Source organism: Cimex lectularius, unplaced genomic scaffold (assembly GCF_000648675.2).
Source record: "Cimex lectularius strain Harlan isolate CLEC.00 unplaced genomic scaffold, Clec_2.1 scaffold162, whole genome shotgun sequence".
Classification (NCBI taxonomy): domain Eukaryota; kingdom Metazoa; phylum Arthropoda; class Insecta; order Hemiptera; family Cimicidae; genus Cimex; species Cimex lectularius.
In genome coordinates, this window is record NW_019393086.1 from 630,386 (window position 1) to 652,752 (window position 22,367).

At 34.3% G+C, this 22,367-nt stretch overlaps 1 protein-coding gene across 3 annotated transcripts; it reads right to left on the reverse strand.

Annotated features, from left to right (window-relative positions):
- Positions 1-722: 722 nt before the first annotated feature.
- Positions 723-22,361, reverse strand: LOC106666136 (facilitated trehalose transporter Tret1-like). Of its 3 annotated transcripts, none has more exons than XM_014393071.2 (8): positions 22,263-22,361; positions 3,945-4,047; positions 3,717-3,852; positions 3,470-3,646; positions 3,203-3,411; positions 1,533-1,988; positions 1,198-1,457; positions 723-1,113 (listed from the first exon to the last, which is right to left on the reverse strand). In XM_014393071.2, the coding sequence occupies exons 2-8, from the start codon at positions 4,029-4,031 to the stop codon at positions 846-848; spliced, it is 1,593 nt and encodes a 530-aa protein (XP_014248557.1). In that variant the 5' UTR covers positions 4,032-4,047; positions 22,263-22,361; the 3' UTR covers positions 723-845. The 3 variants fall into 3 exon arrangements, with proteins under 3 accessions (XP_014248557.1, XP_014248558.1, XP_014248556.1); XM_014393072.2 differs by lacking the exon at positions 22,263-22,361 and adding an exon at positions 14,604-14,698 and having other exon boundaries at positions 3,281-3,411; XM_014393070.2 differs by lacking the exon at positions 22,263-22,361 and adding an exon at positions 14,604-14,698.
- Between the last annotated feature and the right edge of the window lie 6 nt (positions 22,362-22,367).

Below are 22,367 nucleotides of genomic sequence, written 5' to 3' on the forward strand. Positions count from 1 at the left end.
CATTGAATGATTAAGTCAGTCCTGTAGACACTAGACACTAGAGTCTGTACTCTGTAGACCATCAATGATCAACAGGTTTTTTAAATTTTATTTTTGTCTGTATATACATATGTGTATGTGAATAGAGTAGATATTCTGATTTGAAAAGTAAAACCTGTGTTCTTTTATGGAAAAATTTATTTTATGGGTGATGATACTGAGTTTAACATTTTTCATTCTCAGAGGCAGCCAAAAATTCCCTTTGCACAGATGAATGATGAATGATCTGTGGTGGATGATAAGGTAAGTTGTTTGTAAAATCAGTCTTAATTTATTTGTTCTCTTATCTCCCTTGATGTTTCGCAGGCTTTTGACAAGATTTGGCACAAAGGACTTACCAGTAAACCGAGGAGGAATGCCACCAAGACAGTAAGTAAATATTATCATTTTCTACCTAATTGAGACATTTTAGAATAAAAAAGAAGGCCAGTATTCAGAACTAACTAAAATAAATTCATGAGTGCCCCAAGGGAGCATCCTAGGTCCAATACTTTACTTGTCATACACCAGTGATTTTCTGAAAATGGATGGCGTAAAAAAGATGGTATAAAATTAATAGATACCATTCTTCAACCATTCTTTTAATCATTATCTGTTTGGTTACCATTGACGATTTGAATATAAAAAATTTCATGATTACAAATAAACTATGCATGATAGGGCATTGAAAAATAACGCAAATATAGGGAAACAGAAAATCTCTTAATTACAAAAATACGTTATTTACAAAAATATACAAGTAGTAGAAAATATACAAATTTGCAAATACTGTCAGGTATAAGAAATGCATTTTTTTTTCTTAATTTTCACCTGAGTTTAGTTTGGTCTCTTCTCATCGAGGAATGATATTTTTTTCCGTATTTAAACTCACATACAATTTCGTCAAGGGATCTTCCTTCGGTCTCGACTTGGAAGAAGTACAAATAAGTCAGACCGATAACAAAAACAAAGCCGTACATAATAAACGTTCCACCGAGTGTCATCCAGCTAACGTAAGTCCAGAAGAGTTTCGTACCAAGGAATTGCATGAAATTCGCAATACCGGCGACCAGTCCACTTGCAAATGATCGTCCTCTGAAAAATCATAAAAATAAATGTATATATTTATTTATTTATAAAATCGTAAGAAAATTGCGTTTTTTTATTGTATGCAGTTACCTAAGTGGGAAAATTTCACTGATTAAAATCCAAGGGAGGTGGCCAATGGCAAGGTTGGTTGCAAAGAACAATTCTACCATTATAGCAATCGGAATCCATTTTTGATTTAAGTGTTCACCAAACAGTACATAAAATCCGAGGCTGAATACTCCAAGCGTACATGCGATTCCAGCCAAAAATGTCAAACGCCTCTTTTTAATTAAGGGCATTATTATGACACAGACTATATTTGCCACAAGTCCAATCGTAGTGACACCAACCTATTTTTATCATTTTATCATTATTAGTATTTTTTTTCATTTAGTGTTGTATTATTTTAAAAGTTAAAAACTTACTAAAATAATATATTCATCCATTTCTACTTTGAATTCTTTGAAAATCAAGACCAAGTAGGAACGAAAGACCGCGATCGAGATTCCATTGGACATGTAAAAGAAAACAAGGGAGAGAATAATAGGCTTGTACATTTCTGGTTCCAACAAATATTTGAGAAAAGGTTTCTCCTCTTCCATGACTTGAACCTGCTCGCCGTTTTGAATATTAGCAATTTCTTCTGTGGTCTGCTGACAGTGCTTTCTGTACTCTTCTGGAATATTGGCAATTGGAAAGGATTTCGGGTCGATCTTCTGGGAGTCAAAAAACGAAGCATAGTGTTTACAGTTGTTGTACAGAATCGTGTGAAATTCTTCTTCGACCTCTTCATCGCTTGTCCACCCGCGGAGCCATTTGAGTGATTTTTTCGCATCGTCGTATCTCCTCTTGCTTACAAGCCATACCGGTGATTCAGGTATCTAGAAAAAACAATCAAAATTTATTTATTTACTTAACTAGGTATTATTTATATGTACCACTTTGGGCCAGATTTTCTGGTGTGTGGTAAAACACCCAATTTTAGTAGTTGTTGGAGTTTTAATATCAACGTTGAAATCCATATTCAAACAACAGTTAACTTAGGTTGCTACTGAAACCATAGGACATAAAATCACTTCCTTGAGATTCAAATTAAGTAAAATTTGTTTATCAAAAAGTCTGATTCACGTTTTCAACAAACTAAAAACAAAGTTTCTTAATATTGTTTTTGTTCAAGAGGGAAACTATTGTACTGGTATTATTGATTTATTTTCTATTCTTCTCAATTCTTCAATCTCTCAACCTAAAACAAATGATCTAACTATGGAAATAAAATATCAAGATGTTTATTAAAATATCAAAACAAACAATACGATATTTTAAATTGCCTTTTTTGTTATTTCAATATTAGCAATTAAACTAGTAATTGGTTTTTACCGATCCTGGTCTGCCTATCCTCCTCCCAAATGATGAAACCGGTCTGACTGAACAATACAGTGAGGATAGACTGACCAACATGATCAGTAATGACCAAAGTACTGGCTCAATGCTGCCATAGACCACACAGAGAAATCTCCTAAAAATGATTGATTATTGAAAAAACTAATAATTTGGTTTTTACTGATCATCCTAGTCAGCCTAGCCCTGTCTGAAATTATGGAATCCACCTTTAAGATCAATAAAGTGAGGATAAGCCGACCAGAATGATCAGTGACGACTAAATTATAGGCTCATCATCCCCATAGACCATACAGAAAAATCTCACAATTAAACTAATAATTTGATATTTAATGATTGCCCTGATCTGCCTATCCTAATCCAACATGATGAAAATTGTTTAACACCCCATAAGACCACAAAGAGATAATTCCCAATTAAAACAATAATTTGGTTTTTACTGGTCATCCTGGTTAAACTGGTCTGACAGAAAAGGACATTGAGGATAGACAGACCAGGATGATCGGTAACAACCAAATTACTGTTTCATCACCCTCATAGAGAATCCCAATTAAATTAATACTTATAGAATATTATTAGATTATGAAATAATTTAACATTTGTATTCCTGTAGTCTCAATAAATTATTATAAATAACTATGCCAAGTAAATAGGTGTTAGAAGTAGACTGAAGCATAAATAAATATAAAAAACATACTAAGTAGAGAACTAAAGCTGTTAATGGTGGCATTGCAGCACCGTACAAAGCTGAAATTCTCCAGTTACCAACAATTACATCAATAACATAGATGGCAACGTTTCCCAGGGTCAAAAAGCAGTATGCGATGCTTGCCAGCCAGCCCCTATATTGTGGCTGAGTCACTTCTCCTATGTATGTTGCTATGGGTGCTTGCATAAAGCCGATACCTGGAAATTGAATTAATATAAACATGCTGCGAAATTATACAAGATAAAAATTTTTTACCAAGGCCTAAAAATGAACTGGCAAGATAGAGCTCCCAGACAGTCGTCGCAAAGTAAGGCATGATCCATCCGATAAATAGGGGCACTTGAAGATAAAACATCAGTCGCTTTCTACCTAAACCGCTCATCGGTACAGACGCCAAACTTCCCACAGGTTGCCAGACAAACACAAGACTTGCTATAATCAATACAAAAATATAAATAAGATATCAGATAAATTTGTGTATCAATCTTAAGACAGTTCCTACCAAACCAAGATGCTTGGCTTTTATTGATACTTAAGCCTTCTGCAGCGTCTAGAATTGGTGGTATAGCTATTGTCGAGTAGCAAATGGCCATTCCTATATCAAGCATGATTATATATTTGGAAAAACTGGCTGAAACCTACAAGTAAAATGTAAATTCACTTAAAGACTCAAAGGTTGGAATTTATGAAAGTATTTTGAGTAGGTATAAGTTTACAATTTTTTTTTTACCTGAGCCAGAATATTCTGTTGTCTTAGGTGAGAGGAAGGCCTTCCATCTTCGACGGGCACTTTACCCTCTTCTACATTAGAATCCATTTGCCTTGAATAGGATCTAGAAAATATTAAGCATAAATCATGGTTAAAGAAGCGAATTTTGAAAAAAAAAGTAAGTATTCAGGGCTGCTGATTCGAACCCTGGACCCTTACATTGATGAAATAAAAGAAATTCAACCATACTTTTGTTGTTGTAAAGCAAGTAAGTTAAAAAAAAATCCAAACAGTACGAATTCCATCTTTTCTCCCAATAAATAAAAGTAGAAAACACATATAGAAGCACAATAAAATAAATAAATAAACATGCAATCATTATTTTTTTAAACTTCCAAAGCTCACAACGTAAAATGTTTAGATTGATGAGTGACTAGATTCAAAAATCAGGAATGCTTAGTGCAAGCACGTCTGTCAGGAATGCATACAGCCAACTCAACGTTTTTTTATAGGCTGAGGGGGATAGATGTGCCAAATTTCAATGCATTATCACGGAAAACCCACCACAAAAGCGGTTTTTTTTGGTGGGGGGGGGTTTGGTTTGATCTAAGTGATTATTTATTCCAAATGGTATGAAATTTTGGTCAAATTCAACTAACTAGTGCACGAAGTAAAAATACATCTCACTTGCGAGGACTATTTTTATTTGCTTAGGATAATACGCATTTGTCTGTAAATAAATGAGTAAAACTATAAAGAGGTCAAATGATAAAATCATTAGCCCATCGGTGATTACGTCTGTTTTAAAATAACGAAAAAAGTTATTTGTAAACATAAAGCATAAAAGTTTTGATGAAATTTAGATGCTATAGGTCCGCCAATATCAGACTTAACTTAGTGTAACGAGCAAGAAAAATGCAATAAAGTCAGTTTAAAGCAAATTTGGAATATTTATCTTTTACTTACAAAAAAAAAAAAAAAAAAATAGTCTCAAGGCTGTGCTGTAGTCGTCACCTTATCTATTTAATGATTATATCTAATTTAATGACGTTTTTCGACAAGGAGCGAATATAGTTTGTTCCATTTTTCACTCTGTAATTTCATTACTTATATTATGCAGGGTGACGACCAAGACCCGAGGGGTTAAATGCCTGGGTAGACTCGTACCCCATAAAATTAGCAAATATAGTTTGTTCCATTTTTCTCCCTGTAATTTCACTACTTAATAAATTTTGAAAATGACAAGGCTATTACAAATCGAATTCCGTTCTTAAACAGTCCGTACATTTGTTTTTTCCACAGTAATCTAATTTTTTAGAGGACGATTTAAATAGAAACAAAAAGTCAACTCTTATCTGTACGTGCCCACGTTAAGGATTAAAACAAATTCAGTGTTTACAAGGAGTAATGCTATCAAATATTGACCAATGCTAATTTTTCATCATACGAAGCAAGAAATTATTTTCTATTCTTTTACGTCAATAAATGTAATAAAAACTATTACCTCGATCAAGAAAAAATGTATATTAAATTTGCTTCCGGATAAAAACTTATTAAAAAAGAGAAAATTAAAAGAAAAACAGTAGATTTAAATCAGAGAGAGTGTGAGAGAGAGAGAGAGAGAGAGAGAGAGAGAAAGTCAAGGCAGCGGTAGTGCAACAACGACCATGTAACTGAGATCAAATTATCAGCAACGATTTTTACTTCAGAGGAAATAACAAAACTTAGGCCTCGAGCTACATTATGAACCATGTCCAATATTTAATCCTGTCAGACAGCCTAATGTATATACACGCAAAATACGCAAAACAAATGGCCACTCACATGACCCCCTAATATCAAAATCTAAAAATTCTAAAAGTGATAAATGTTTACATGATTTGGGTGTAATAAAAATGTAGTCATGTTAAGAAAGCAGTGTGATTGTCCAGTAGCTGGGGGTTTTGGTGGCCCCGAGAAGGGCTGGTGATTGGAGGAGCTGTTTGAATCCGAGATGGGTGAAGATGAAAGGAATGATGTATGTCGATGTCGGCTTTTGAGAGTACTTTGTAGCTAATGCTTGCAGTTTTTGTTCCATTATTGAGTCATGGATAAGATCTCTTCGACGAATTTGCTCTAAGCTCTGCTTATATACAAGGGTGCTGCAAACTGGTTGGCTGCTGCGTGGAAGGCCCATTGCTGAAGCTGAGCCGACGCCTAGCGGAAACGTAGCTAACCATAGGCAGTCACCATAATGTGACGTAACCCATGTAAAATGATACGAAATAATGAAGAGGCTGAGCGAATATGAAGTGTCCTGCAGACATAAAGGGAAAGTATAAACATCCATACAGCCACTATGGCATATCTCTCCTGAACCGTGGTGAGAATGAAATACTGACTCTTTTGTGACCGACCTAATCCGACAAATCGACCGACTATGACTATCGAATACTCGACATAAATCAACACGGAAAACCTTGCCTTAAAAATACCATTGTAGTTCCATTTACCAACAAAATGGCACTTGTGATTCTCTTCTCTTAAGAAGTACAATACCTAGGCGTCATCTCTGACCGACATTTTTTGGAATAAAAGCACACAGAGAGCGAAAATTGCATTGGCGTACTCCTGCGAGCCGAGCGGCTCATGGATGCCCAAGCCTGCTATTGCTACTCAGTAGTCAATTCAGTTAACACTAGATGTCTCAACAAGAAATTGTTTACAAAAATGGTAGTAATTGGCGCAGCTACGTTAATTGCAAATTCATATATGAAACATATAAAATTCATTTATATAAGAAAAAATTATATAAAAAATCTGTTTCAGCGTAATGATTTATATAAAAAACGGAATAGGTTAGAATTAATGTTGGACATGACAACAATAGATCCCAAAATTTCAAAACAGAACAACAAACAACGATTTTTCTTTTGCCATAAGATAGAATATGAGCGATATGATTCTATTAGCGTCAATACATCGTATCCACGCCGCCATATTTGGGTTTCTCTCATGAACACGTACACAATCACAAGCCAGTCTTTATGCCGTCGAAACTGACACTGAACATACCTTTGTCGTGAAAACCGACCCCCTCACAGCGATTGTTAGTCCCACAGTAGCTTACGGATGGGTGGTTTTGGACGAAGACCTCACAGCCAGATACTCAAAATAGGGCCAATGAGGGGGGCAATATATTGGCCAAAGAAAATTCGACAAGGACAACTATCGGCTCTGAACAATTTTGCGTCATACTAAATTACCAAAAACTAAGATCTATCAGACTATGGGTTAAGAATAAGTCGGTTCAAAGGGATTCCATGACAGAGGAATGGAATAAATTCATCAAAGTATCAATCAATATCACAGAACCCAAGAAAGTGTTACAACTAGAAGGATTGTAATACTGCTGACTGGACACTGTCGACTCCGGAGGAATGTATATAGAAAAAAGAAGAGACAACGGACACAAGGCTTCTGTTGGTGCGAAAGCTTATGCAGGCATAGATTCCTACTTCTGGAAGAGGAAAAGCCAAGGACTGACACACGGGAGTCCTTAACAAACCTTTTGGTCTGATAAAAAGCCTTCTACTTAACGAAGAGCTCTAAATGATTGCAATTGCAAGATTGCACAACAGCCTTTTTCTAACTTTAACCTTAATCTTCAAAACGGCCTTATAACATCAACACTTGTTCTTACCAGTGTGGGTCGAAAAAACCCCACTTGGTCCACATTATGATGGCCTGTTTGTCGTACAGTGTGAACCAAATTTTTTTTTCCCTACGGATCAAACGTAAACATGTTGGGTCATATATTGACAGGCTGAAACCAGCTTATCAGACTAGGTACTAACTGCAGCTGACTCCGAGGAACCCTACTGCCACAAGGTAGAAGATGTCGCAATTATGCTACTAAAAGACAGGAGCAGGAACACAATAATCCAAAAATTTTTTTAACTAAATAAGTTTCAACAACAGAAGTATTGAGAAACATCGTTCACAGTCAGTTCGGATTAAGGAGTCAATTGTAATCAAATAATGTTAAAAGCAAGTAAATTTGATTGACGAACACATAAAAAATCATTTTGGTTTGCCTATACTTTCTGGCTTATCACCATCTTCAGTGGTGTGTCTTCGGTAAAAACACAGACCAAAATGATAGGAAACAAAATTTTTGGCAGATTTATCCAACAACACCTATCATGCTTTCTTAGGAGTTTTTCCTCATTGAACCCAGGATTTGTGTATTATCGATACGCGTGTTGGCCTAAATTAGTGATCATCATAAAGTGGAGATTTCCTGTCGCCTCCACATCTTGTGCCAATTGAGGCAATAAGTTTGCGCTCGTGTACCATTCGAGACACGGAGCATTGTGTCATAATTTATAAGACAAACTAAAGTACGGCACGTGTGCGCGGGCAATTGACAAATTAAAACGCAAAGACGAAGTTAAGTTAAGCTCGATAACTTGGGTAGCTGGTAGGAAGATTCTTCAGATCAAAAAATAATTGAGTATTCGAATTTATGAAGCGTGGTTCTATTTAAACGGACTTATTAGTTTGTTGATACCTTCCTTAGATAACCTTTTAAAATTTATAGAGGTTAAACTATTTTAGTCTAAACTAGTGCTAAACGATAACGAGTGATAAAAAAACACAGTGCAACTAATTTGACATAGACTTTAGATTTCTTTGATAGCTTGATAAATTTATCCACTGAAAGTGCCTTTTGAGTTATTGTGGGGGCATTTATGTCTTTTATCGTTAAACTATCTTATTTTCAAATGTTAAGAGTTTTGAAAACTTGAAAGGAACGCTTCTGCTATGCAACATAATAATTTTCAGAGGTTTGGTCATTTCCAATCATTTTGGTCTGCTTATCCTTGCTGTTTTGGTCTGCTAGATGCGTTTCGGCTTTTTGCCATCTTCAGCGGATGGCCTTGTCGTTCTCGTTCTACTGAAAAGGGCGCGATCTTTTAAAACCGCACCGAACTCTGTGGTCTTATCGGTCAATCGACTTTATAGTGCAGTAATTCCACATCCGGAAGCGGTTAGGCTTCCCTTTCCGCACCTGTTCAAACAAATAAACCGTAATCTTTACACTTAGCACCTGGTCAATTCTTGGTGAGTCAATCTACTGGCGACGGTGGGAAACGAACCCGCGACCGCGGGATCTTCTAGCCAAGAGTCTGAGGCCTTAATCACTCGGCTGCCGCGGTCCCCAGAGTATATTGGGTTAGGCCACTTTTCGTCACAAACAGAAAAAAACAGCTAAAACTACAGGCTCATCACCCGGTGGTTTGGTGAATACTTGCATAACTAGAGCTTACATCGTCTTTAATAAAAGGGATGTTTAAGTCCTTGTGAATAGTTCTGTTTCGATATATAAAATGTCGCGGTAACAATAGAACTTAGTTACGTGATGGCGTGTGTACATATAGGTTTCAGTATGGTGGTATACACTAAGGTACAAAAAGCGACCACCTTTAATATTTTTAATTATTTCGCAGACAATCCTCTGATCTGTTGTCAAGTAGAAATTTAATCAGTAGCACCGATTCAATTCTGTTCTTTTAGGCCTATTCCTATTATAACGGTTTCAGGTGAATCGGTAGTCTAATACTGGAATAGACTGGGAATGATGAGCCGAAAGGAGAAGTTTATGCTTTAGGTAGTAAGTCTGTAGGTAGGTAGTAAGCCTTCAGTGAGCCTGTAGGTTTCGTGAACTATGACGGTAGTGGGATTGGATGATAATGTGGAGCAAATGTGGAAGTCATAGCGTCAGAATGGAGAAGAGAGGTCGGCAGTTCTATAGGGTGAATAACAACGAGCCCAAGATGCTACCCTATGGAACTCTTGCATCTAATTAAAAAAACCTTGCGTGCGAACACCTTGCAACCGAATTGGAATGTTTTCACAGAATCGTACTACTAAGACCAAATTGTTGCACCAAGATTTGTATTAAAATATAATAAAGATATAAAATTAACTAAAAAAAATGTGCAACTATACAACTATAGAAAGTCTATAAAACTGAACTTGCATGTGCCCTTAAGATTTTCCTGTTTAAAATAACTGTATACATATATATGTCAATGAGATTGGCTTTGTTTCTTTTACTTAAGACGGGTCCCCCTTTTCGGGATGGAACTTGCCTATATTAATGAAAGCACTACGGGCCGATAGGAAATTTCCATGTGATTCATCCAATGTTTTCATTAATTGCCGGTCGATACGATCAGACACAATTTTGACATTTTGACATGATGTTTTTTTCCTTCAGTATTATCCCTACTAAAGGATTGTTTATTTATTTCTTTAATTTATTTTTCCTTTTATACAAAAAACAGATACTTATTAAAGTATAGTTCGACATGGATAAAAATCCGTCTGTCGGGAGTTAACTAAGAATGAGTTAAAAAAAGACCAAATGATAAATACATCCTAATGAATAGTTACATATGAGTAATAAGAAAATTATAACATTTAAGAGAATTTAAATTAAACTTAATGTTTCGTAGCTAGAGAGAAAACAGCTTTATTTTTTTTTCTTTCTTTGAAGTTATCACCAATTGAATTGTTGAATCAATTAATACTGGTATTGTTAAGTATTGCGCGTGTAGTAAGCAAGGGGTTTACAATTTTTTTAATCATTCAAATCTGGATAAATGAAACGCGAGAAAAAGGACACCTAGATGCAGTAGACGATAGTCCAATAAAATTGAGCTTTCAGCCACAAAGTGAAAAATATCTTTATTTGCATAAAGAGCACAATTCGTTAGTATTGGATTTCTTCTAGGGCATTAAGTTTAGAAATATTTGTTCGCAACGCAATTTTGGAAATCATCCCAGGCTCAGAGATTCGTAAAATGTTTGCCTGCTAACTCAGAGGATTGAAGGAACAAAATGAATAGTCGGAGAGGCTCTTGCGAGTCACCGAACGGTAGATAGCCCTCAGAGAACCTGAGCAGGAGACAAGGGATCGTCCACACCCGACTGAGGATTGGCCATACACGGTTGAAACACGGGCACCTGCTTTTGGGCCAAAGCCCGCGCAGGTGCCCCTTATGCAGAGGAAGGTTGCTCGATGTGCCATGCCTTGGCTCCATACGAAGAGCGTGTAGGTATGCCGCCGGATTTCAAAATGGTTCTCGGAACTGTAGCGAGTTTCAGGGTCCTCTGTTCCGCTTTTTAGGGGAATTGGGAATTTTTTATTGTATATAGTCGTCAAAATATGTGTTTTGGTTTCTGTGTTTTGTATAAGTGAGTGTATTTATTAGAGTGAATGGGGAGGGGCTGATAGTGGATTGCCCCTCGAGATGTGTACGTGACTTGGGTCGATGGCGGAATATTTATAAAAGTACCCCATCGACCCCAATTAGATTAGTTTATTATTGTATTTAGATTGATGGAAGAATATTAAATAGAATGAATGCAATGTATATAGGTGTGAATGTATTTATTGGTGTGAGTGCGTACTGAGTGTGTGCTGAACTTCCCCAATTCGACTTAGGAAGATTTCATATAGGCCTGAGTGTTTATTTTGACATTATTATGTACCATGTAATTAATAAAAGAAAAAACAACCACAAAAAACTCTCGTCGTGCGTTTGTGGAAGACAGAGACTAAATACACTAGTGAATGAAATAGGGGAGAGGTTGAGAATGAGAGTGAAAGTGAGAGTGAGAGAGAGAGAGAGTGAGAATGAGAGAGAGAGAGAAGAGAGAGAGAGAATGAGACGGTCAGCATTTCTCAATGTTGAGCAAGACTAATACAGGAGATTAAATCGTACATATGAGTTTCAGTTGTTTATTAACAAAATTAAATGTGGAAAGCTACGATTTGATTAAGTGAGATCCGGGGTCTTATAAATTGATCTCCAATTGACTAAATGAGTGGTCGTCTAATTTTAATACATCATGTCATATAATATTTCCATAGAAAAACAACCTCACCTAATTTTGTAATACGAAAGGAACGAAATAAAAAGGGGTTGATATCCCTTCATTCTACCAGCTTAAGCTTTTATTTTAAACGTCCAACATGTGCTGTTCAAGATTTCCAAATGTAAATATGTATCTTACTTAATCTCAAGGGTAGTTTTATCCATTGCAACTTTAGTTATTAAATAAACTCTTCTGGGTAGCAATTGTAAGCTCGTCATGGCCGTTTTTAATAGGGGATAACATTTCAAATGTTCAAAATTAAGATAATACACATTATCTAACTCATTAGCAAGTCAATACGGTGTTTTACATACCACAACAATATTATTTTACTCACAGTATTGCCTTATAGTGCCATATTATTTATGCCACATTATTGCCGAAGATCTACATAAATACAGCTCAGACGGTGAAAAACAGCGAGAGTAGGCGGACCACGGGAAAACAGATATTTAAAAATCCTATTTAACATTTGTACAACAACTGTACAACACATTTTCTTGATCACGTTGAATCATGTTGTGAGATTTTTCCGTGATGTATGCGAGGTGGTAAATCTAACTTGATCTGCGTATATTCGCAAGGTTTGAATCACATTGTTTGTTTTTGATCTTCGATTATGAGTAATGGTTTCCTTTTGGATTACGACGAGATCAGCTTGCTTACAAGTGCAATTAGTTTTCGATAGGTTAACATGATAAGTTTATCTCTTTAGAATCTAAATAATCAATGCATATTTTATATTCTTTAAAAATCTGCTACCGTTATCTATTAATAGATTATGTCAAAAAAATTATCAAAACAACAATTCTTGCTGTGTATTTTTCCACTCCTGTGAATCCTTTTAGGGTCAAAAGCCTCGATTTTAAAATTAATTACTTCTTTTACAAGCAAATTCTTAATAATCGAGCTTGAATAGTTTTCGAAAAATTTAAAATGTATTAACTGACCCAGACCATAGCTTGGTTCTTCCATGAAATTACAAATTTGCAACGAAGACACCGGATTTACTTACAAATATCAATTTAGCAAGTTGTATAGTTGGTTCCAAATCACTTTTTGCGAGGGTTACAAATATCAATTTAGCAAGTTGTATAGTTGGTTCCAAAACACTTTTTGCGAGGGTACGCAATGGGAAATTAGATGACCGTCCCTGACAGCACGTAGAGGGAAAAAGCGAGAACGTTCGGGCCTGGGTCCCAAACATCTCTTTTAAGAACTAAACGAAAATTTTTCCATGTGTTATGAAAATTCAAAGATGGTGCTGAGGCTGATAATACCAGTTTGTCACACTTGGCGACAGAGCTGAGTGAATTTACATCATTATGTACACGGGAGCTTTTTTGTATCTAGTCTGCGAGGGTTCTCATTCCGAGCAGTTTAAAAGGATTCAAAATAAATAGTACATACAAATTTGGGTCAATTATCACCATTGCACATTTTGTCCTTGACATTTTATAAATTTGGCCGTAACAAAAGTTGTCTTGCAGAACCCTGTTTATTCTGTAATTAAGGTGAACTTATTCGTAATGTTTTGCATAAAATTAACACTTTTTAATTTGAAACTAAATTTTTAATTTTAAATTAACCCTTTTTATTTTAAATGTTCCCTTTAAATTTTAAATGAGCTCTTTTTAATCTCAACGTAATCTTATTTTTAGAACATCAATAAAAAGTCAATTTCAAATCATGAAGTAATTGTTTTCATTGAAAATAAAAAAATAAATATTTAAGTTCTTAGAAGACCAATTGAAAATTAATTTCAATTAAAATTAAAGATTGTAATAAATTAAATATAAAGACAAATGATTCTTCTTTTAATTTTAGATTTTTTAAAATAAAAAAACTAATTGTCATTATAATTTCACATTTCTCAAAGTAACAGAAGAATGCTTTTTTTTTTAAATTTTACAGCCTTTTCCGACAAATCAACTATTTTCGCTATCAAATTAATCCGTTTTAATTACAAATTAACCCTTTTTAATTTCACATTGAACTTTTTACTTTCCAATTAATCCTTTTTAATTTCAAATGAGCCCTTTTTTAGTTTCAAATTAATCCTTTCTTTAAAACATAACGATGCTTTCTTATATTTCGACCTCAACAGTTTAACTTATGATTTTTCCTTCTCGAAGGTGGGATAATAGGCCTATTATCCCACCTTCGAGAAGGAAAAATCAAAAGTTTAAAACAACTCTCAGAGATGATATGAAATGTAAGCATAGAAAAAAAGTAAAATTCTTGCAATTTGAAAAAAATTGCTCTAAGAAGACGATAAAAACCACAATTTCTCACATACAAAGAAGAATCCTTTATTTTTATATATTCTTCATATTAATTTAATTAATTTAACTTTTTTTTTTCAAAAACACAGACACGCCAACGATTCGTAAAATATTTTTTATTTCATTTTTTTTCTGATACATAGTAACTGTACACCTTAATTTACCACATTATTCTTAACCAAACCAATTTTGCTCTTCAAGACAATAAACACAATACAAAAATTCAATTTATTTATGTGATGAGAGAAAAGTGATTTTATGAGAAAACACCTTACGGAGATAATAATTGAATTTATATTTCGAATATTTGACAAAAATCATAATACATTTTATTGTACAAGTAATTAATCATATCCATAGTGATCTTATCTTAATAAACCCTCCAATTTTATTTTTTTCGGAGACAAGTTTTACCTCGTTTGAATATTTAAGGAAAAACTAAATTAAAAAAAAATGAATAACTTACTTAGATTCGACTTTGGTGCGATTTTTTGATTAGCGATTGAAAGAAACGGACAACCGTCTAGACTGGCGGACCGTTACAGACTGGAGGAAAATCGTCTCGTCGGCCCAGACGTCAGTCATCAACCGATTTCCCCCCACCAATCTCGAGATTTTCGGTCCCAAAAGTATAAAACAATTGGTCAAAAAATCGGTATTGATACAATCAAAAATAGTTCAATGTATTCGTAAATATTTTTTTAGTGGTGTTTTCTAAGGAGGATAGGTATAGGGATGAAACGGCCAATTACCCCCTAGCAAAACCCTTTGGAATAGCTCCAACTATCTTCCAAGCTGAGATCTATGCAATTTTACTCTGTGCACAGGAGTTAATAAAGAAGACTATGAAACGACCACAGCTTTACATAATGTCAGACAGTTCAGAAACTATAAAGGCATTAAATCTTTAGCCCCAAGCTACTCTGGGAATTTGGTATTTCCTCCCGCGGTTTGCGGGATGATAAACCTATTGTTTGATAGTTACCTATCATCCTGGTCTCTTTATCCTCGCTGATATTTGTTAATGCATTTCTCCATCTTCCTGAAGAGAGATGATGATAAGATGACGACGGCAAGATCATGAGCTAAGTTACCTAAATTACGAAATTATCTTTTGATAAAATAAAAGATTATGTTAAGGGAAGAAAAGGAATATCCCGTCAGGTATTTAAATGAACCCTGAGGTAGCCAATTTGTGAATGTTAAGCAAGTTAAACTTTTGATAAGATAAAAGTTTGGAAAGAGTACCTGGAATGCTTTTTTTACACCACAATGAGGGATTTGGAAGGACAAATTCCAGACGACATATACAACATTGTATATACATATTTATAAGCAGGGCCCAAAATAATACAGTTTTAATCATAACGGCAAACATAAATAGCGAACTTTTTAGGATTTAAAATTAATAGAAAACCTAGCTAAAGCTTATTTTCTCAGCTTCACGGAAAAAATTGAATCATGGCTATTTAACCTATTCCGTTCCTAACCGTAACCCTACCTAACCTCACCTAACCTACACTATCTTACAGATTGTTGATCGACCATGTGAAGTATGTGTCTAAGATCTGGTTCCTGGTCAGGGTACGAAGAAAAAACAAACTACGATTACTTGCCGAGCTTTCGGCCTTTATAAGGCCATCCTCAGGGCTTAAACTTTCACATATATAAATAACTTAACCTAAATTATTTATATATTTGAATATTTAGGCCCTGAGGATGGCCGTATAAAGGCCGAAAGCTCGGCAAGTAATCGTACTCTTTTATTTTTTCATACCTTGACCAGAAACCGGATCTTCAAGTCTAATCCATATTGTTTTTAACCTTAACCATATACAATTGTAATGTAGAATGGACGTGTGGTAAATCTCGTCCACTCTACTAAGCTAGATTCATAAATTCATTATGGTTGAAGCTATAATTTTAAACATTGTAAGTAGGTGTTTATTTATGTTTTTATATAGTTTCAAAGTCCAAATATGAAATATTTCCCCGAAAGATCCGAAAGATTGAAGAAGGAATTGAAGGTTTTTATTTGTTTCAAATTCACCTTGTACAACGCGTAGTTAACATAACACTTAACCCTACCTAATTCGTCACTAACCCTAAGCATCACCCCTGCCTAACCTTATCTATCCCATCCATAACTTTAACTAAACGTAAGTTAATCTAACCGTACATTACATAACCTAACCCAACTCATGCCCCAGTAACGCGAAATCAATGAAGCAAACGTGTAAAAATTAAATATAGAATCATTTGAAAATAAGTATAAGTCAATAAGTTCCACACTTATTTACGTCCAAAATTGTTGTCTCCAATTTTTTAATTAATAACTTTAACATAAATTACAAAAATGTTTGATTTCACATTCGATAAACTTTAAATTGAACTATAAAAATTAATAAATAATTTGAGACGAGATTGTTTATGAAATTACATAAAACATTGATATCAACTTGTCGTCTTTGAGACTAAACCGAAGAACAGGAAATCATCGATGTGAACAATTATCAGAGAGCCGATTAATTGAAAAGGCCTAGAAAAGTCTAGACTGTGTTAGAAAGCAACGAAAAAGAAAAAATCTTTTGTCAAAAATGTTTATCGCATTGTTCGATCCGGCTGGTTTCGCTGTTTTGTCATAGCGTTTTTTAAAATTAAAGATGAACTGCGAATAAAAATGCAAAGTTTTTTCTTAAGTAACATTTATTTTATTTGAAGCTTAGTATGCTGTTTGATTTAGTGATAGATTAAAATTTAACTAACAGTTTATTCTATCACTACATGATTTTCCGGTGTTTTGGTGAATTTTCTTTGAAACCATCATAATTAAATTTTTTAATATAAAATGTCTGAATTAAATGTCTGAAATTAATTTGGTTTACATTAAAATAATTATTATGCAATATAACGATAAGAATAAATATTGTCTGAAATAAACCACAAAATACCAATTTTTTTTTGTCTTTGAGTATATTATTAAATCTGTAAATAGCATATTTTACGACAATCAACAATACTGATTTTTGATAGTTGACATTTTTATGATTATTTGAATACTTATTATTATCAGTAATTAATTATTTATTTAAGATCAAATCTAAGTGGTCTAGAAGAATCGTTATCGGCTGAAGATGTATATAGTTACGTTATAACGCAAGGTTACGGGTCCATAGAGAACTCATGCGTTTTGTTGTCACAAAATCTTTCAAGCCCCTTGATATTTGTTAAAATATTTTTGCAATTTTGGAGAAATTTGTGAATGCTATCATTACTGTTATACGCATTCAACCGTACTGGCTTAAACAGCTGACAGCAGTTTGATCAATACAAGTTACGTCCGGTTAAAGTATTTATATACGTAGTTAGATAAATTGATTATTGCTTAGTTTCTAGAAATAACTGCACAGCTTCCCAATTCGTTTTCCCACACGTCTCGAGAAAATGCGGTTCAGAATAATAACCGCGAACAGGAAAGGTTTTCTCTGTAAATAAATGTGCAGATAAAAAATATTCTTTTATAAATCAAACGTTTACTTACATGAAAATTCTTTTGATGTCGAGATCCATGATGATTTTTAGCATTAGATTTTTTTGTAAGTTAGATTATTCTTTGTATTATCTGTTAACGTTTGTTTATTACAGAAAAAACAAAAGGAATAACCGAATTTCAGATTGTTCTGCATAGAAAGATTAGTGTCTGAATGAAAATATTTGGTTGTATAAATAAAATTAAATTACAATAAAAATAAAATTACAAGCTATGATACATATGCACATTAAGAATGACGATAGAAAACGCACTTTAAAAAATATACATATCTATATATAAAATATCAACAAATGAAATTTAATATCATTCAATAAAACCTGAAAACAACAAAATGCCTATTGACAAAGTGTTAACCTCCTTGGCCCCATAAAATTTATTTTTTGTGTTTGTTTGTATGAGAGTTATGAATGATTAATATTCTGGCGAGATTATCCGATAAAACTTCAAAACAAAAAATGGAATTCTATATCTTTTTATAACGCGCTTTAGATCGTATTTTTATTACGAGACGTCTCTGTGTAGTCTGTGTTGAACCTGTAATTTAGTCGTTACCGATATTTTTGCCTGTCTATACTCGTGGCTTGGTCTGTCAGACGCATTTCGGTATTTAACCGTCTTCAGAGGGTCTGTGTAATTTCTGTAAAGAAAGGCCTCTTTCATAAGACAAGCGCGCTTCACACTCATTACCTTAGACAAGAGACTTGACTTAACAGAAATCACGTAGACCCAATACTAAAGGTGGTGAAATGCATCTGATAAACCGTATTTTTAACTTTATTCTTAAATTTTGAATTAAGTTCAGTGTGGCTCTAGCTTCTCAAATGACCCAATTCTAATGTTTACTGACTACTGATCTAGCGCAAATCTACTCATGTACGTATGTGTATATATATTCAAACATGTACATAGTTGAGCTTTTGGAATTTACAATAAATTATTGGCAGGCCTCGAGTATCACCTTACTGTGATGTTGACAGTCCGGGGTCAGACGTCGCTCCGTCCAGCTGCTGAGATTGGGCTCGGGTGCTGTCAACAGCTAAGTCTTTTTAGCACCCAACGCAATCAGTTGCTAAATCTAAACCCTAAATTCACTCAATTAGGCTGGTGGATTACTTGATATTCTTTCATCACCCTCCACACATATAATAACTAATCTAATTGAAGATGGGGTATACAATATTTCGCCATAGGCCCTCTCGCATTACACATTCATGCTAATAAATACATTCAGTGTCAAGAAGAACCGCAAGACGGGATATCATTAACTACTATATACAATAAAACAGTCTTTTTGCTAGTCTATATTATTAAGAGTTCATAATAGTTTTCCGTTAATTGGGTCAGGAAGTTTGATTTTCCTTCATTGTACCTAAAAAATATTATATGTTCTATGTATCTGTCTTTTAGATTTAGTTCTGTCTGTACGACGTCTGGATTTGACTCCTCATTTTCGTGGTATGGCCTAATGCCACTTTTGTGAAGTGTGTTGCTTTTGTGTTATTGTTAGGTGTTTTCCAATTATATATTGCATGCACTAGTTTTTATTGGTTTTAGTTTAGTTCAGCTTTTTGCTTTTGCTTGGTTTCCAGTTTATCTGTCTTGCATTTTAGTGCTCCATTTTGTGTCGGTGGAGTTGATTTGAGTGCGATTGTATGATGTTGACAGTCACTGCTGGTTTTCTGTATACGCCCAATTGTATTTGGCATCAGTTTTAGCCGTATGAAAGAGACTTGCTTTAACAGAAATCACGTAAATCCAACACTAAAAATAGCGCAATGGCGAAAAGCATCTGATTGACCGTATTTTTAACCGTATTCCTAAATTTAGAATTAAGTTCAATGTCGTTCTAGCTTTTTAACTGGTCCAAATCTAACGTTCCGAAATTTTATTTGTCAAATTATTACACGTTTCAGGATGGCATTGACGATTTTTCTCGAACTCTGAGATTGGTAGAATTCTGGCGCATCTTTTGTACTTCTTTTTATGTATCGATATAAAAGAGATCTTGGTTCCGCTTTGAAACTGTATAAATAGATTCATAAACAAGCGGAGGACCCGATCAATGACCTGATCATTTTTTAACTATTGTCCTCGGCAATTGTTTTTTAATCCTCTATACAACTGAACTAAATATCCCAACTTGTTAATCTATATTCTGACTACGATCGGACATGACCAGAATCTTTTTAGTACTAGTCGATATGCCTTCGATAGTTATTAGTATAAAATATTTTAATGGAAATAAACAGTTAATTTGTACAACAAATCGACAATTTTTCACAATTCTAACAGATCGCTAGAAAATTAAATCCAAAATTCCATCATTAATCGGGTGAATTAAATCTCAACAAAAACACGATACCCAGAATTAGGCACTGTGCAAAAATAGGCAAATGCTTCCCAGAGACTATAAGTACAACCATCTTGCTATTGTACATCAGCAACCTTTCAAACACTATTAAACCTACCTCCATCGTTAACATATATACATGGAAAATGTAGAAAAAATTCTCACAGACCTAAAAACAAATTAATTGGATGGGGACTAAACATTTCGGGCATACAACAATAACAAATAAAATCAGACTCACATTCCTTGAAATGGGGTCTGATTATGATCCGAGCAACATCTTATAAAGTTTTCACAGACTGAGACGGAGAAAGATAATTCAAGAGAAAATTAAATAAACTTCAAAACCAATGAAGGAAACGCGTCAGGCTGTTTTGTGAAAGCCTAAAATATGAGCAATCCAACTTATTAGAGATATATAACTCGGTATTTTAAGCTGAAATAGATTCTATCAATGCCAGTGATATAGAAAATTGTAAGAGGTTACACTGACAACTAAATTCGCAAAAGACCAGACAGCCAAGCAGCCCTAAAAGCGATAGCACGTAAGAAGGTCAAATTCAAAATAGTCGATAAATGCATTAAAAACGCCCAAAGCCTGGGAAAACATAACAACCTAAGAATAGCTTGGGTTGTGAGATTTCTTCATGTGATTTATGGTGGTGATTAATCTGTGACTGGTCGTTGCCGATCATTTTGCTACCCCTATTCTCACTGGGTTGGTCTGCTAGCCGCGTTTCGGCTTTGCGCCATCATTGCCTACGTAACGAGGATAGGCAGACTACATAGGTGCCATACATAGTTGACTCATGATTAAAGAACCCTCACCAAAACCGGCAAACACATGGTTATGGCTAGGCAGGGTAAAACTCTGGGAAGTGATAAGGATATATGCCGGTCAATGTCATCTGAGATAACACCTACAGAACTTGGTTAATTCAATGATGACCCCACAGGTCATGCAATAAGGAGGAAGAAACCGCTACCCATAGCAAACGAATGCGAAGCAACCGCACAATGGCGACATAGGGTACAAAAAGCAAAATTAACTTAACTTCGTAACAAGCAAAAGTACAATAATGCAAAAGGCTTAGGGAAACACCAAACCCCTCCTCGTATCCTCTCATCATCATCACCATCATAACCACTTCACAGAAAACATGGAGTCATAGATATGCAATCTAACCTGTCCTAGGCATAACCTCACTTTTGATTTTAGATATTGTCTTTGCCCCTTAAATATTGTCGTGTGTGCTTGGTAGTTTGCAATAGCCAAGTTTACACACGTTAGAAAAAAAAAAAAAAAATTATTACTATTGCTTCGCTAATTTAATTATATATAGTACGACAGAATTTTTTTTCAAAATGTAAGCATTTTAAATTCGAAGTATAAAATTAACATACATACTATTATCCAAAATGATGTTATTTCACCCTCATATTATGAAATTGTTGTAAACAAGAGAAGTTAACGATAAATAAGTACCGTTCAAAAATAAATTAAGAAGTAAATAATAAAATTTTTGTACATATTCAAATTTGCAATCGTTTATGTTTTAGTTTAAATAGAAAACATGTGTCGTTTATTTTTAATTTTTAATTAAATGACTAATAAAACAATTGTTTTTCGTATTCTCGGATTGTTGTACACAGCTTTCGCATTATAGGTTGACTGGGACATTTAGCGCAGGTCAGGGGATGATTGAACGATCAATCCACCACGAAAATATTATTGAAAGTTGGATATTTATTTATAATATCGATTTTCGTATTGGAAAGAACAATAAAGTCAAACATTATTGTGAAATGTGCTAGGATAGTAAATAAATAAAATTTGGTCGTATTGGTTGCTCTGCGAATGAATTATATCCAGTTAAGTGATCAGTGTAGATCTGTTCAAAAATAAATTAAATTTGATGATTTAGGATTCAGGGTTGTTTTAGATGAAAGATGTGTAACAGGTTGTTTTAATCAAGCCTTCCTCTTTTTAAATATTGGTCAAAGTTTATAAAACGGTTGTATGTAGTGTATTATTTTAAGATTCACATAAAAAAATTCCGTTTTTAACTCCATAATAAAATTCAGGTTTGCTAATCTATCTAGTCAAAAGAGACATTAATGATTTTTATTCTATTCTTCCGTTCTAAACTCCGTAATAAAATTCCGGTTTGCTAAATCTACCTAGTCAGAAAAGACATTAATGTTTTTTATTCTATTCTTACATGTCAGAATTCGATGGACAACACTGGTTTGCCGAATTTCGTGTTGATAAGACGACAGTTCATCTCCTTTCTCCTTGTACAGGGTCTCACCCAAGGTTATATCGC